This window comes from Etheostoma cragini, chromosome 20 (genome assembly GCF_013103735.1).
Source record: "Etheostoma cragini isolate CJK2018 chromosome 20, CSU_Ecrag_1.0, whole genome shotgun sequence".
NCBI lineage: Eukaryota > Metazoa > Chordata > Actinopteri > Perciformes > Percidae > Etheostoma > Etheostoma cragini.
This window is the reverse complement of record NC_048426.1, coordinates 22,455,127-22,472,621: the sequence shown is the minus strand read 5'-3', so window position 1 is coordinate 22,472,621 and position 17,495 is coordinate 22,455,127. Positions and strand designations below refer to the sequence as shown.

The 17,495-nt window shown below is 40.7% G+C and overlaps 1 protein-coding gene across 2 annotated transcripts in view; it reads right to left on the bottom strand.

The window, feature by feature from the left end:
- Positions 1 to 221: 221 nt before the first annotated feature.
- The window catches only part of ism2a (isthmin 2a), a 30,248-nt gene continuing 12,974 nt past the window's right edge, over positions 222 to 17,495 (bottom strand). Inside the window, exons 4-7 of one of the 2 annotated variants that reach the window (XR_004654766.1) lie at positions 15,133 to 15,267; positions 14,557 to 14,625; positions 11,336 to 13,160; positions 222 to 231 (exon numbers count right to left, since the gene is read on the bottom strand). Coding sequence is in view for 1 of the 2 variants with exons in the window: in XM_034857684.1 (XP_034713575.1) it covers positions 12,643 to 13,160; positions 14,557 to 14,625; positions 15,133 to 15,267 (722 nt within the window). In the remaining variant the exon portion in view is untranslated. Of the gene's footprint in view, positions 232 to 11,332; positions 13,161 to 14,556; positions 14,626 to 15,132; positions 15,268 to 17,495 lie in introns of those variants that run through there. The other variant, XM_034857684.1, reaches the window with a different exon arrangement.

The window sequence follows — 17,495 nt, the reverse complement described above, 5'->3', positions numbered from 1 at the left end:
CACACACACACACACACACACACACACACACACACACACACACACACACACACACACACACACACACACACATGAACTGGCTCAATCAAGAAGCCACTGATAGTTGGTTGTGTTCTGTACATCTTTTTAATGAAACCTTTGAGAGAGGTGTGTGTGTGTGTGTGTGTGTGTGTGTGTGTGTGTGCGTGTGCGTGTGCCTGTGCGTGCGTGTTGTGAACTCAGACATCTGGTCTTAAGGTCTCTATGCTCTCCATCCACACAGCACAACAACCGCTATTTACTGCCCCTCCAACGGCCATAAAACACACATGCCTGAGTGTGTGTGTGTGTGTGTGTGTGTGTGTGTGTGTGTGTCTGTGTGTCATCATCTCTTCCTTCCCTGTCTTCTCTTACATTTCCCTCCCTTCTTTCTTCTTTTCCTCCAGAGCCAAAGTTCAAAAGATTCGATCGCTGGAGGAAAAGAGGAGAACTCCTGTTTGCCTCTTTCTCTCACTTTAATCACTTTTGTCTTCCTCCAACTTGTTTGCTCAGTCCCAGAGAATTCTCCGACAAAGACATGCTGCATGGAAAGTAAATCCATGAGAAATACAGTGGAGCTTATCAAAAGTAGGCTTTCAACTCACTTATAACAAGTGTGTGTTATCTTACATGTAGATGGATGAACATCACAGACACCCCTGTGCTGTCTCTAGTTATGCCAGAATCTGTTTATATTAGTTACTCTGATCAGTTTGTGAAATCCCTTTTGAAGATTAAGGATCACGTACCCTGCGTTGTTATTACAAAACACCTCTGTACGTCTTCACACAATTAAACACACACAAGTACTGAAAACATTTAAAAGAAATTCCACAACATTTCAGGCCACACTGTGTCTTTAGCTGCAGACTGTTGTACGGCCCGGTGTTGGAATCCTCTTGAGTGAAATACGGTCCCAGTTTAGACCATTAAGAGTTTTAAACGTGTTTAAGTCAGCTACTAGCAAACGTAGGCTAACTTTAGTGCAAGTGTAATGATAACTGGTGTCACATGATGATTCTGTTGACTGTAACGTGCGTTTCAGAGCCCTAGAGTGCAGCTCATGCATTTATGTGGCACCAAAATCCGTGTTCTCATTTGGTCCGGTAGAAGTCAGTCACTTTGGAATCGGTGCAAATGTTGGCACTAGGTTTCGGTACCCAACACGCGGGACACGCTCCCCGGTCTCCAGGCTGAAAGTCCTGTGTTGTTTGACCCATCCACCACCCCGACCAACCTCCCTCCATGGATTTATGGCTTTTTAATACTACTCGCTACCGTGGAGGTTCTGTGTTAAAGAAATAGGCTTCCCATTGAAATACATTGCTTTAAAATGAACGTGACCTGTACATGAATCAATAGATTAAATAGCGTGACCATTCCAAAAACTGCCGTGAGACTGGGCTATTACTTACAGTCCATTAAGATAACCATTTTTTTGTAATACAAGTTTTCTCAACTTTTATGTTTAATTATGCAAATGAGGCATAAATAATGGTGTCTCAGTATTTTTCATTAATTTCCATCTCTTGGATTTCCTAGGACACTGTGTTATATGTGATAGAGGAGACTTGAATGACACTTAAATTGTTGAAAGAGTTTCTGTTGCATTTTGTGTGGGGTCTTGTAGCATAATGCCTGTACTATAGTCACAGATCATTTTGCTCATGTGTTCTGAGCCTGCACCAGTGACCCTCAACACCAACACACAGTAATTAATCTACAGTGTATTAGAACACACACACAGCCACCAAGTTGGTTTCTAATGCCTTTGTTTTTCTGGTTTATGAGCAGATCTTGTTACTTAACCTTGTTGACCGACTCTTAACACTTTGTTCTCATCTTATCTCCCAGCAGGAAGTAAAGCAAACGCCTCAGGCCAAGCCCCGCTTGGGTTCCCACAATGCCTTGTTTTCAGTCCAAACAGATGCCTGTGTAGGTAGCATTATCTTTAACCTAAACCCACGTCCTCCCCACTGCAGCCTTTGAAGTAAACATTGAGATGTTGATCAGAGGTGTTAAACATTAACACTGTGGTTCTCCTCTTTGTGTTGATTTGTGAGAGAGCTGTAAGTTAGTAGAGTATAGTGTGTTGCTTTGGAGGGTGACCCCGTTGCTATGGGGATCAACAGTATTTGGCTTCACAAAAGAACTCCTAGAACTGAATACACGTTTCAAAGGATGCTTTCCTAACCCCAGGCACAGAACTGTTAGTGAGAATTATACAATGATGTGAAGCTATAAATCAAGGTAAAGATAAGGGAGTTAGGGGAGCATGCATGCATGAAATTCGGGGATGGGAGGAAAACGTGCTTGGGTTTAACGGCCTTTCTTCGGAATCATCAAGGGCAGAGCCGCTGTAGAATAGTCGGGCAAGAGAAAAGATAGTCAGATAGTTAGCTGTCTGGATTCACCTTGCAGAGATCTGAGGACCAGGTAACCATAGTCCTCAGAAATCCACCAAATTTAAAATTCTAACACAAAGAAAGGAAGGAAACAGAATCCGGTGCAATGCATCCGGTAGAATTCCTTGCAGCGCTGAAGCAATCCCGGAAGTGGATATAAGGATATAGACTAGGTAGTTACCTCCCATCCAATCCATGTACTTTGTGTATAAAAAATGAAAGCTAAGCAGATGCCACTGGTCTGCATATTCTATTGCGTATGTGTCATTTAGCTGTTTGTTTAAATCTTCTTTTAATTACCAGTCAAACACATTAAATCAAAGAAAATGGGGAAATCCAACAACCCTTATGTTGTCCCCTTCTGATTTGTCTGTAAAGTGTGAATTATCCCCCCATTCTGTGTTAAATCTTCTAAACCAGCTTCATTCCAACCTATTACAACTGGTCTTACGGTCATTTTTGGAATTCATGGTCAATAAATCTTATTACTATTAACTTATGCCCACTTTCTGAGTAAAAAAAAGCATACATTATGAATTATGTTGACAAAAAATTAAAATTAGAGGATGTGGAGTGGCTCACAGATTGATATCTGTCAACGTTTAGTCCGGAAACTGTTTTGAAACTATATCAGTTACTTTTCAAATATTACAAAGTTGAATATTACCCCCACAGTTCACTGCGAATAATGATCCAATCCTTCAATTTACTTGCAAAAAGCATCGTATGGAACCACCCATGTTATTTTTGAAGCAATCGGGGTTTAACCATTGTCTGGTCTTCCCATCAACATTGAAAGCAGACACTTTGTTGAGGCTTTTTTATCAATGTTTTTAACTTTTTCTTATGTTTTTGTCCCATTTTTCAACCCTTTTGACGCTTTTTTTTCAACGTTTCACTTTTTTTGACGTTTACAACACTACGTAATGTCAACTTATTAACTTTAGTTTTACAGTTAGTTTTTGGAATTTATGGTCAATAAACCTCATTTATAGGAAATTATACCTAATGTTTGAGTTAGAAAAGCAGAATTTAGGAATTAGACTAAAATTAAAGGAATGGATGTTGATGGATTATCACAGACTGGAATATGTCAACTTTTACTCAATACTATTTCAAAATCACTTCATTAGTTTTTTAAATGCTATTAAATTGAATAAGACACCCCAAAATTAATGAAAGTAGAGATTTGTACTTGCCAGAGAGCGTTGTGTGGAATCAATCATGTTCTTTTGGGGAATTAAAAAGAACACTGACATGGGGAAACAGGTCAATTTGACCCGAGGACAACATGAGGGTTAAGTAATCTATATTTCTGATACAGAAACTTTGAAAACGGGTCAAATTTGACCCGGGGACAACAAGGAAACCAAATCCAGAGAAGAAGTCTTAATTGTTCTGTTATTTAGTTTCGGGGCTGTTTATCCACTTTGCTTATTCCTGTCACGGTCCTGCTCTGTGGCCATTGGTTTATTGTGACACTTTGCCCTTTAATTTAGTGTTATATAGTGTTTCCAGGGATTTGGGGTTTTCTTTTCATGTTCCTTGTTGTTTTTCATTGTTATTGTGAGTTGTCTTTGCTTTTCCATTGTGGTCTTGTGTTTCTGTAGACCTGCGTGTCTTTCCCCTGGACAGCCTTTGTGTCTTGCCTCATCTGCCTGCCTTGTGTTGCCAAGCCTCGTTGTCTTCTCACTCAGTGTTTCCATCGTTATTTCTGTTCCCTGCCCACTCTAGCTGATCCTAGTCTTGTGATTTGCTCCATGCTTATTGGCTCCATGTGTATTTTTACCTGTCTGGTCTTTGTCGGGTTGTTAGTTGGGATTTGCTCCAGTTTCCCCAGGTTGTGTTCCTTGGACAATGAATAGTTGGAATATTAGTTCCTGTGTCCTGCGCGTTGCTGTCCTGCCTGCATTGTAAATAACGGCTGTGAAATCTACACGTTATTCACTTTAGATTTCACAGTAGCACTACTCTATAGGATTTTTACAGTAGAATGCTGTACATTTTACATTGCAATCTTGTCAACATAACAAAATCACAGTAGTCTAAGTATTACAGTTAAAATCACAGTAGTCAAAGCATTACTGTAAAAAAAATTCACAATACAGCCAATATAGTACTGTAAATACTAAACTACTCTATTTTTATTTTTTTATCTTATGTTGTGTTTAATTGTTTTCTATTTTACAATGAAAACATAAAATACTATAAATGGAAGTACGGTCCCTTTAATGTAAAACTAATTCACAGTAACTTGCTGAGATATTGTTGCCAGTAAGTTACAGTAAATTTTACGTAACATTTTTTTGTAACGTTACTTCTCTTTATTTGTATATTTATTTACTGTTTCGTTTCTACATTACGCTACTTTTGTGAACCCAAGACTTTTGTAAACTCATTTTAAGCACCAAACCAATTAATTGTAGGTACGTTTTCACAAGATGTTTGGGAAATATTTCCGCTTTAGGTCCAAATTAGAGCTTCTTTCCGTTTTGGGTGTCACTATACAGAACGTTGTATTTATTATGAACATTTTAATATGAAACACATTGGGTCAGGTTATATAGAAATACCCTTAGAAAGAGAATTTTAAGTAGATATTTAAAAATGGCCTCAGGCCTCAGAGGGATAATGTTTTGTTTAATAGGCCCTCCATCATGTTTTTAAATGTACTATACAATGCCGAAAACAAATGAAGGCATGCATACAGGACAGCATACTACACTACCCTTCACAATTTATTTTAAAAACAACACAGGCAACACTTTATAAGAAGGTTACAAAATATTTGCGTGAGTGATAAATGACTCGCGATATATATATATATATATATATATATATATATTTATATATAATATGCATATATATAATATGCATTGATTAATGCAGGATGCATCATGAATTCCTGTTGTTCACCATTAAGAAAAACAAATGTTTACTGACAATGGTCGCAACATGTTTCTCTACGTGTCACATTTGAAGTTTATAGACTGTACATTTTAAAGAATGTGTGTGTTTCACTGTAAAAATCCCCCAAACCCCCCCCCCCCCCATTTCTTCAATTACAAAATCAAGTGTTCCCGGGCTTCAAAGCTTTGAAAGGTAAATTTTCACAAAGCTTGTAACTGAGAAACGATACTGAAGTGAAGGCCAAGTTTAACTTGGCTATGAAACATGGTGCCAGCAGAGTAATGGAGAATGCATTCCTGTGCAAACATGTTAACTCCAAAACAGATGTGTTTTTTATGGACCACTGGTATCAGAGAAACAATAAATTTTGTTTGTATCATTTATATGTTTTGCTCTTTCTTTATATGCTTTGCCTTGGTTTTATGTCCCTTTTTGTACACAGATTGGATTACTCACACTCACTACTGGGCAAGTGAAAAGACCCATTCCTAGCTGTAGGCCCTGGGTACTGGCCTCTACAGCTCCCCACAGGTCCAAAGAGCCTTGGATGTACTCACCTACATGGCTGTGTGCACAATGCTAACTTCTTCCTCTGATTCTTGACTTCATCTTGACTTGGTAAAACTGAATGTTTATGTATTAACATTAACATAAAAGTATAACATGCAGGATTTTACAGCACATACATAGACTTAAACAAAAGTAATCCCTCTCAATCATCACTCATGACCCACTAGTAGTGTGTGGCGGTGCCTCTATCTGCAGAGACATTGGCCTCTCCCTGGATATTCTCTTTTCTTCTTATTTTTCTGTGTGCGGGACGTTTTATGGGCGTCAACAAAGAGCCTTTGGGCTTTGGTGTGTAACCACCAGCCAATAACAGGGCAGGATGTGCAGCCCTTTCTCAGTCCTAACCCCCACTTTGTCCCCTCATTGTCTCATACTGACGCACAAGACATCCGTGTGTACAGAGTGGGGAAGTTTGAAGACAAACGGGTTGTTAAGACGTTGCTTTGCGTGCGTGCGGGTAGACAGGCGGGTGTGTGTCTTTTTTGGTCGTCTACAACACACACGGGGAACACTCATTTTCGGACACAGCTTTTCAAGTCAGCCAGAAAGTGTGATTAGTTTTGCTTTCACTTCTGACATTTTACATGTATGAAAAAATGAATACTGTGGGCTACATGCAGTATGTAACCGGTTGTCAGACACCGCCTACCAAGAGCCTGGGTCTGACCGAGGTTTCTGCCTAAAAGGAAGTTTTTCCTCGCCACTGTCGCACTGTTGCTTGCTCTGGAGGAAACTACTGGAACTGTTGGGTCCTTGTGGATTCTGGAGTGTGGTCTAGACCTGCTCTATCTGTAAAGTGTCTTGAGATGACTCTTGTTGTGATTTGATACTATAAATAAATTTGAATTGAATTGAATTATGTTAGTGTAATTAAAACTATGTGTGAGTGAATAGTGGGAAACAAATTAGTTTTGATGTCCCGTCCATTGTCTCAATGCGCTGTACGGTCATCATGCGAAGGCAACCACTGGATTGCAGAGCAGAGTACCAACGTTAATCGATGCTGGTCCTGGCAACTGAAGGGGGTGTTTATGTAAAAACAAAAACAAAAACCTGTTCATTCCAAATGTTATTCTATCATTATGACAACATAGGAATATGCAGAATAGGTACGGTATTTAGGAATAGTCAGGCCAGGAGGAAAACATAACATACTCTTTGCATGAGCCAAACTTTCTTTAAAACTTAGCATGTAGCGTGCTACCTCGAAGTACAGTATGTCGTTTTTTGAAGCAAATAGAGTTTGATAACAGCAACACACACAGAGTGAAAGACGAGGAACATGTTCCTGGAAATGAACTGTCGTTGATCCACACCATGTTAACATAGATGAGATAGTTCGAGCACTTGTGAATACACATATATCTATCTATTTACACAGTGTGTCAGTTCAGAGCAGGGATGCTGCATGAAACCTGAGGCTGATTGGACTGTCCACTGGGTCCTGGACTTGCTAATGCATAGAAATCCCAGGGTTTATTCAGCTGGACCAGCTGGAAGATGACCTGCACTAACACAGGGATCCATTACGTTGGCCTTCACCCCCCTCGCCAATCTAACCTAATAAGATACAGACTGTTAGCAGTCAGCTGGTCATTGCAACAGGGTGCCAGCTTCTCACTGAGGTTAAAAGTCTAAGTATTAATTAAAAGCTGTGTGTTTTGATTCCTGGCACTGACAAGACGATGGTTTCCAGCTGCTAGTTGGCTGCTGGAGAAAGGCGGTTATTATAACTATGGTACTACACACTGCCAAACAGCAAGGCACTGAACCCGAAACTGTGGTTCAAATTAGTTTCATCCCTTTATTCCCCTGGTTTCTCATCTGCAAGATCGAATAAACATAGTTTGTTACAAGATAGGATAAAACTGTATTGATACCCAGGGAGTAATTTTGTTGTAGAAATAGCAGGAAGCAGTAGTAGAAGTAGACAACAAAAACTATACAGAGAAATAGAGAAAGTAAAAGAACAAATAATAGAAAATACATATACACAAGAACATTTGGAAACAAAAATTTGCAAAGTAAAGTGACAGTAATGGGACGGCCAGGTTAGCTCAGTCGGTAAAGCGAGCTCACATATACAGAGGTTTACTCCTCGACGCAGCAGCCATAGGTTTGACACCGACCCACGGCCCTTTGCTGCATATCATTTCCTCTCTCTCCCCTTTCAAGTCTTCATCTGGCCTAAAAAAGCCCCCAAAATGACCTTTAAAGTGACAGTAATAATGATAGCGGCATCTGTGGATTGCGCTGCCGTTGTACAGCAAATGTTGATATCAGCAGGTTCAAAGTAGGCTCTCCGTTTTGATCGGGTGGCTGAATGAGCGGATTTGTCCTTCATCCTCCTCTCCACCACTGCCGCCACACTCTCCAGTTCAAGCCTGACTGCCAAACAACTTGATAAGTCTGCTGGCCCCACCAGCCTTGGTGCAACCAGCCCATTATGTGAACTACCATCCTTATTAATTGAGCTCAGTCAAATACTGTTAGCTACAGAGTTGGTTTAACCCAGGGAAGTCTTGTGGACGTTTTGTTTCTAGGATTGTCCAGGTGGCCTGCTGTAAAACCCCGGATGTCCATCATTTTGGACCTATGTTCGTCACCCTCCACTTCCTTTGTGTTAGCGTTTTAAACTCTGGTGGATTTGAGAGGACTATGGTTACCTGCTCCTCAGATCTCTGCAGGGTAAACCCAGACAGCTAGCTAGAATGGCAGTGTGCCTTTGAGAGGTCTATCATGTATCTATTATAATCATGATGAAGCGTGTTCTTCATGTTGAGAATTATGAGACATGAGCCCTAATTGTGAGAATTAGAGCTGTCAAATTAAACGCGTGGTCATGGCATTAACACAAATTTGTTTTAACTGATTGATCATGAAGCCCAATGTAACTGTATGTCATATAATGAATCATGAGGAATGCTATCATGTCCTGATCCATGTTGTCTCTGGCGTGACTGGGCCAACACTATTTAGGCGTGACTGCCTTCTCCGAGCTGGGGACCTCTGGGACGCGATGGAGGAAGAGGGCCTGAGCCCAAAGATGCAGCTAGAATTTTTGTGTTCATTTAAAGTGCGAAAGCCGCAGACATGTTTCAAAACCTTTTCATTTAATTTTTTTATCTCTGCCTCTAATGTTAGTTATATTAGTGACCCCCACAAAGCTTAGACTGGGTAGAGCCAGCCCAATCTGTCGGAGATTTGACGTCGCCCTGCATCTCAGGCTGGAAACCTGTACATTTTTCTGTCCTGCTCGGGACACAAACCTCTGGGGACCAATCGCAAACTGGCTCATCCACCTGGCCCACTGTTGGTGGGTTTAACAAGAGAAGCGACGGTAAGCCGCTTTTTATTTACATTCAACATACCGGTCACTAAAGTGCAACAACCCATTGATGCCATACGTCAACCGGATCGTTGGCTCTGATTGGTTGAAGGATTATCCACTAAATCTTATAAGATTGAGCTTGGTCTGGTGATAGTAACAGATACAGATAGATAGTGACAGATTACACAAAATTCAGAATATAACTCAAACCTTACCCATATACATGCAAATACTCTCCACTACAACACCATAAAATGCCTCGCTCACCGGAACAACTTTGACCGTCAGCCCAGTAACATTTCTCTGTCGGGTAAATGTAAAAGTAGGTTACAATATTTTCCTCTGACGATTACACAACAGCTCAGAAGTAAACAGTTGGGTTGCATATTAAGTGCTCTGGCGGCCATCTGTAAGTTATTTTGATATAAATTCATCTGGAGAAACCTTCAAGCAGCAATTCTGTAAGAATGTAGGCGGCCAAGCCATTGGCCCCTGGGTGTTATCATGGGGAAACCTGAGCTCTAAAGCCTAAAAACATTATATCTGATAACAACAACAAAAAACATGATAGAGCGACTGCAAATTAGCCTATGGCTAGAAATCCCACATATATTGCATTGGTTGCACTTTAGATGTAACAATGCCTACATGGTTTGTCCCTGACAAATCCATGGTTTAATCTTCATACATTCAATATAACAAGAGCCATTTCCTTTTAATTCCCCCAAATTGTTTGACCTAGTTCTGTTTAAACAGGGTTAGGAGTGAAGTTGTTTTTCAGTATTGTTGAACCTTATTGTGTTATTGTGGTTGGCAACTGGAATCTCTGAAGTTCAATTTGCCTGTGTGTGTGTGTGTGTGTGTGTGTGTGTGTGTGTGTGTGTGTGTTTGCCTCAATGTACTGTGAGAAACGGAAACAACATATGTTTGAGTCAAATTTCATCATGTTTATGTGTGTGTGTGAGGGGGGCAATAGCATTTAATGTAATGTGTGATAATCAAAAACAGCCAAGAGGGAATTTCTGTGTCCTGTTCCTAAAACAACATGCTGTCAATGTCTTTACCCGACATAGTTGAGCAACAGGCCTCAGAACAGCAGGAGGGAAAGAGGGAGGAGGAGGAAACTTCAAAAGGCTGGCATGTTTACAGAGAGTCCCTGTTTCCCCTCGAGTGTCGACTACCCATAGACACACACACACACACACACACACACATGGGGACATGAGGAGGTATGGGAAGGCGTGGTTGTTGGGGGTCTATCTATCAACTTCCTGTGGCTCCTTCGGATGCATTCCTCTCTCCTTCTTCTATTTCATTTAGGTTTCCAATTACTGCTAAGCACAACATAAAACAGTGAAAATTAAAGGAAGATTGCATTTGTTTTGTGTCAACTTAACACTCCAGTTCAGTCTAAGTCTTTCACACACACAAACACATACACAGACACACACACACACTAATCAGCCTAATTTTCCTCCATCAACACTGTCTCACTTCTCACCTTTCCATTCACACCCCGGCCTTTCAGAGCGTCTATCCAAGCGTCAAAGAACACTCAAGGTTTGTGTTTGATGGAATGGAACGACCAAGGGGAAAGGACAATATTTCAACACGGGTCGGCACTTTAACGCAACAACTGATTCCAAACAAGCGCTAATACCAGAGGGGATGAGGATGAGTTTAAATCAACACGGTAACCTTATTAGGTCACCTAGAGCCAAGGGGCTCCCCGGATCACACACCGGAGACGACAGAGTGCAGATAATAGTTTCAAAGCTGATGCTAGACACTGTTAGCAAGTCAGTTGCTGAGTATGAAGGAGTGCCACGCTAGCAGCTAAGCGAGCAAAAATTCAAATGTTTTGGCCGATGACGCCCTGCCGATTTGACGAGCTCCCCCAGGGACTGAAGGTAGGATACATTCAGAATCCGTATCTCACCTAAACCGCAGGGATGGGTTTTTTCTTACAACTTTTCATGCGTGTGGAAGCACCAGACACATAAAATAACACCCCAGATCCCAGAAAAAAAGTGATTTTTCCTAAAATGGGCACTTTAAAATTTTCAACACAAACTAAGTGTAAGGTGACAGACATCCAAACCAAAAGAGTGATATCCAGTGGAAAATCCAGCACTATTGGAGTACCATTATGTCAGCCTTCACTGGCTTTCCACCCACAAACACTATGTTCAAGGCAGTAAAGAGATGTAAAAATATTTTATTTGTTTTGGCATGTCAGTATGAATGACAAACTTGAAAATGATTTCAAAATGGTATGTGAACCAAATCCCCTTTTAAAATATGCAAGTATACGTTCAAATGTCCTCAGCTTAGCATGAATGCTGTAGGAATGTTAAATCTTTCACTAAAGAAAATCTTATGGAATTTCTTAGGATAAATAACAAAAAAAAATGTTTTCCTGATAATTCATTATCTCAGAATTCTGAGATAAATTGTCATGTGAAAAGAAATTCTGCTCTGTTTTCCGAATGACATACTCCAAATCTTGCAGCAACTGACCTCTAAGCAGGTGAGATATTCCACAGGACTTTGAGGTATTTCTTTAAATCAGAAAAACACAGCAGAACAGAAACACCTTTTCCCAGAATTCTTAGATAATTGTATCGTTGAGTCCAAATGGGGCTTAATACGCCTGAAAGTTTTCCTCTGCGTTTCATGGAACATATGTATGTTTTCCATGAAACTGAAGATGTGGACAGGAAGAAACTCCCAGACATGCTCCGGCAATAAGTATGTCATAATATTTGTAAAGATTAGGAAATAAAGCATGTATAGTACAAAGGTCCATTTGACTTTATTTCCTGCTTACCAGCAAATCAGGAATCCCTTTCCTGGGAAACTAGATCGGATTAAAATAGTTCAGGGGCCAATAAATAAGCTCATCCTCTGTATGCACGCACACACACACACACACACACCAACACACACACACACACTCACGCACGCCACTGCCATCAGAGACATTCACCTCAGCTCATCCCAACAGAGTAGCAGCAACATACAGGAACAGGGATTAGCTGTTAACATGCTTTAAAACACAGATTTCATCATCATTGTCCTTCCAAGGGTTCCAACATCAGTGACAAAGTCTGATTAATACTACAAAAAATCGTCACCATTTTTGGTTGTCCATGCCTTCCATTCATGTTTTTATTCATTGTATTTTAAAGCCAAGGGGACCAAAGTGTCAATTGATGCTGGAGGCCAACAAAGCTTGCAAATACACCAAAACACTTCAGCTGGCGCCACAGAAATTCCGTATACATGTAGCTGTTTAGTTTTTCTGTGCTTGTGCAGAATGGAGAAAGTAAACAAGAGAAATGAGGATTTGAACAAGCAGCTACCATCATTGTGTCCATGTTGTCCTCCCTTCTTGTTATCACACTGTCAGTACTCCCTGGCCTCTTTAAGTTCCACCTGAAACACTTGTTCAGGGGGGTTGTCTGAACAGTCCAGCCCATTATTGGGCGGCCTTACCGAGTGAAACCTACTCCAGTCCCCCTTGCACAGAATCCAGGGCAATACATCCACCTTGTAATGCAGCTCTGGTGAGAACTCTGTACTGATTAAATTTGGCGCTCCTGCTCCTTTCCCTCGCGTGATCAGTCTTATCTGATCGTCGTAGCAGCAGTGCTGCGCCGCCAACGTTGTGCTTTCATACGACAGCATTGAGCGGATGCAGAACCTGGCTGAAGGTTTGTAGATGTCAAGGCGTTCTTTGGGTCCGCTCGCGTCCCTCCAGCGATAGGTCTTGCGCAGTTTTTCGTCCTGGATGTTGACGGCACTGTAAACCGCCTCAGAGGGGTAGGAACATGGGCAGCTGGGGAGCTCTGTGAGCACTTGGTGCAGGTACTTTTGGAGGAAGTCATTCTTGCAGCTCAGCCACTTCTCACAGCTGTCTACATCTAGGTTGGAGGGTTGAAAGATTGGAAAAAAGTTAGAATTAATTACAGAACGTCTTAAGATTCTTCAGTTATTTGAGAATGATATGAGCTTTGGTTGGTCTTACAGACACATCTCAAATGCTATACCCAGATGTGCGTTGATATGAATATGACATGATATGAAAGATCAATTATACAATGCACAATGCAACACAGCACTTAAAAATGTACAGTAGTACACCAATAAACAATTTCGCAAGCAGGACCTTTATAACATTAATCAACTGTGTTGAAGAGAAAAATGTAGTCCTAGTTATGATTACCACCTAAAACTATTTCTCTAAATTGTAGTCATGGTAAAAGGTTACTTCAGTGTAAAAGTTAGATGAAATAAAATCTCATTTTAATAGAGACAACCCATGGACGTGGACTGACATGCTGTCAAGTAACGGTTAAGCATTTAGAAAATGTTAGCATGCTATTCATATTCATGCAACAGTGTGGCCACCATACACTTCTCACTATTGCTCTGCTTCTAGGCTATCTCAAGAGTTTTACATTTACAGAAAAATGTGTTTGAAAAAAATGTAAATCCACAGTCCTGTAAATAATTAAAGGGTGGCTGGGAGAGGGGCTTATAAGAAAAACAAGTCTGAAACGTATTTTGCCCATGGTCAAATTTAAGGCTACTCTCTGTATCTGCTTCCTATGTTGTATGGGAAAATGTCAGACCTATCGCTGGATTGAGTTCTCCTCTCTTGCTGTATCCTTTGTTGTGTTTGCAGAATGAGAAGAACTATCGTGTTCCGTGGCCGGTGCTTAGCAGCAAGAGAGTAATAAATTGGGAACTAAAAAGCAATTCAAACATTTTGTAGGAGGCAGACTCTGTGTTTCATCGCGGCTTTGACAGACTCAGCGGAGCAGCTCTCAACATGCTGAGAGGGGAGATTTCTAAATATCAAAACCAGGCACTCCCAGTGTGATTGAGTTTTGTTACCCACCACTGAATGGAACATACTGTTTCATATAAAGGCCAACACCTCATTGGAAACATGGAGTGTTACTTGGTGACAATTGTGTGGATGCATAGAACAATAAGATAAGATTTGTATCATCCCAAAGTCAATTTATCTCGGACACATGATAGCAGCTGGTGGGAACTGTTGGTAAATAACAACAGTACGGTCTAGACGTGCTCTTTTATGAAAAGCGCTGTTAGATAACTTGTTGTGATTTGGTGCTATCTAAATAAAATGTTATTTATTTAATTGAGATGATTCAACCCAACAAAACAAGGAAGAACCATATATACATACATACATACATACATACATACATACATACATACGTAAATACATACATACGTCCATACATACATACGTACATACGTACATACATACATGCACTCCATACATACTTGTGTCCAGGGAGTCGGTGCTGTTGGTCGTCTGGATGGGTGTCAGTTCAGTCACTGAATTGGCAATGTCTACATGGCAGAGTGAAAGAAAGTGCCCACTTGTCTTAAGGTGGTTAATTCTTAAACAAACATGAACACACATACTGGAATTTGACATACACATTAAAATATTGGTAGACACAGTGGTGGAATGTAATTTGCTCAAGTCCTGTACTTAAGTAAAAAATGTAAGCTACTTTTACTTTACTTGAGTCTTTTTTCATGTCACTTTCTACTTCTACATCTCAGATGGCAACTCAATATCTTCATCAGCTCCTCCATCTGTGCTGATGTTGCTTCCAAGGTATACAAACTCAACCACATCTTCCAGGGATTGCTCCTCGACTGTAATAGGTTGGTGGGTTTTGTTGACCACAAACAAATAAACTCAAATAAAACTGGTGTCTACATTCAAGGTCCTGTTCACACCAGTTTCTTTCCACACTGCATGTAGAAACCTTTGTGAAAAGTGGTTAATAGCTGCCAAACAAGTCAGACTTTTAAAATGTTGCCACATCGCGGAGTTTCTAATCTTACCGGCACAGTTCTCCAAGTCACACGTGCGTGACTCAGTCGCCATGCACGCGTAGCCACATGAACGGGTGCGTTTCTGGGTGCCATGTCCACAGGTGATGCTGCAGGGAGCCCAGTCACCCCACTCCTCCTCATACTCTGAAAAAACACAGATAGATAGATAGATAGATAGATAGATAGATAGATAGATAGATAGATAGATAGATAGATAGATAGATAGATAGATAGATAGATAATTTATTGATCCCAAAAAATGGGAAATTATACATATACAGCAGCAAAATATCAGTCACAAAACACAGAATATAAATATAAATGAAATACTAGGATACAATAAAACATGTATATTGATATGATACAATATATACATACAGTACATACAATATTCATGAAATAATCTATCCATCTTCATCCACTTATCCGGTATTGGGTCGACATGAAATAATAATAGGATAAAATACAACAAATCTTCAAAATATATACAAGTTGGGAATACAAATTGTGCCACTGCTTAACTGGTACTGATAAATATTTCGATAAACCTATTGTTATTGTTGTGATGTCTCAGTGTCTTATCTAGCACCCAGTGATGAGGTGTTAAAAGGTTTATGGCCTGTGGTAGGAAAGATTTTCTGGAGCGGTCCGTGCAACATTGAAGCTGTCGGAGCCTCTTAGAGAAGGTGCTCCTCTGTTGGACCAGGGTGGGGGGGTGGAGGGGCGGTCGAAAAGATTGATGAAGAAAAGACAGCGCAGAGGGGAGGAAAAGTAAAACTATGGAGTAATATATTAAGAGCAGGCTTTGAAGTTGGGTTGTGAATTCCTCACCCAGCTGGTGTATGTGTGTTATGCAATTAAGGAGCGGCTGAAAAGAGCCGGGTAACGACAGCGTGGGACCTCAGAGACATGCTCCTCTGTATTTAAACAGCGCTTTCAAGAAGGGAGCGAGAGGGGGAGAACATCAAAAGACTGAACGGGGGGGGAGCCAGCAGGACTGAATGTCTTCTTGTAGTGAGAGTGATGACGGCTGTATGCTAGCAAAACTCCTCACTCTCACTTTGAGAATGGTACAACCAGAGTTAGGTGCCAACATTTTATCATCAAGTGGAGCTCAATGCAGAGGCTGAATGCATACGTACTTTTTTCCTTTCTGCAATTACAGGCTTAAAATAACTTTGTTAGATTATGTGATAATAGAAAATGACAAGAGGAGAAAAGACTTAAAAGAGTAAAAAGAAGCCTTTTACAACTGGTCAGTGACACAGTTTTTCTACCTTGATACTTAACCTGATCTTTGGGATGCAAAAAAAGAAAAAGTTTTTCCTAGCCTCAAAGATCTGGAAATATTCCCATTTAACTTGTTTCTACACAGAAAGTTACGACGCACTGTGACCAAACGAATATTGCATACTTTTGGGGAAAGTCATAAGCACACTAATGATGAGGCAGGAAATACAGCCAGCTGGCGTTTATGGATGACAATGAAAAGTCAGTCAGAGGGTGAAAATGTGTGCGTGTGTGATCACACTACAAAGTGCCACTCAGTCACTTGGAGAGCTGCGGTGTGCACCAAAACACCAGCGGTGGAATGTAACTAAGTACATTTACTTATGTGCTATAATCAAGCTCAAATTGAAGGCACTTGTACTTTATTTGAGTTCTTTCCTTTCATGCCACTTTCTACTTCTACACCGCTACAATTGCGAGAGAAATCTTGTCCTTTTTACTCGGCTACATTCACCTGACAGCTTTAGTTCCTAGTAACATTACAAATTAAGATTCTTGCACACAAAACAATGTCTTATTATAAATTACACCACCTAACAATATAACGGCCTACAAGTCCAGTACTTAAGGTACATTATCCTGATGATATTTACATACATTTAATTAAGCACACACACACACACACCTATTCATAGACTCTGCAGGACAGTGAAATGCCTCAGAAGTTGTCTGGATGAACAACAGTGACTTCACTCCTTCTCCAACATCCCCTGGCTGGGGTCATCCAAATATTAGTGGATAATTTCAGAGGTCATGTTACTGACGGGGGTGGCCAAGCTTGCACTGCAGCTAGAGAGCTATCCCGCTTGCAAGTTTACAGCCAGCTAGTCTCACTTTGCCAGACCATCCCCAAGGCCGTTTTACAGTCGACGCGTCCAAGCGTGCACGCGCCAGTGTGACATCAAAAGGATGTAGATCTCGCTGCCGCGCCAGGATTTGAGTGTATGTCCAGAGGGAGCGCACCACTCTATTTTTTTCAACAAAGCGGAAACAGAAAGTCTGAACAAGCTTGAGGGTAACCGGATGCCAGGACTCTCAGAGAGTGAACTTACTGGGTTAAGATGAGGTCATTTATGGTGAAT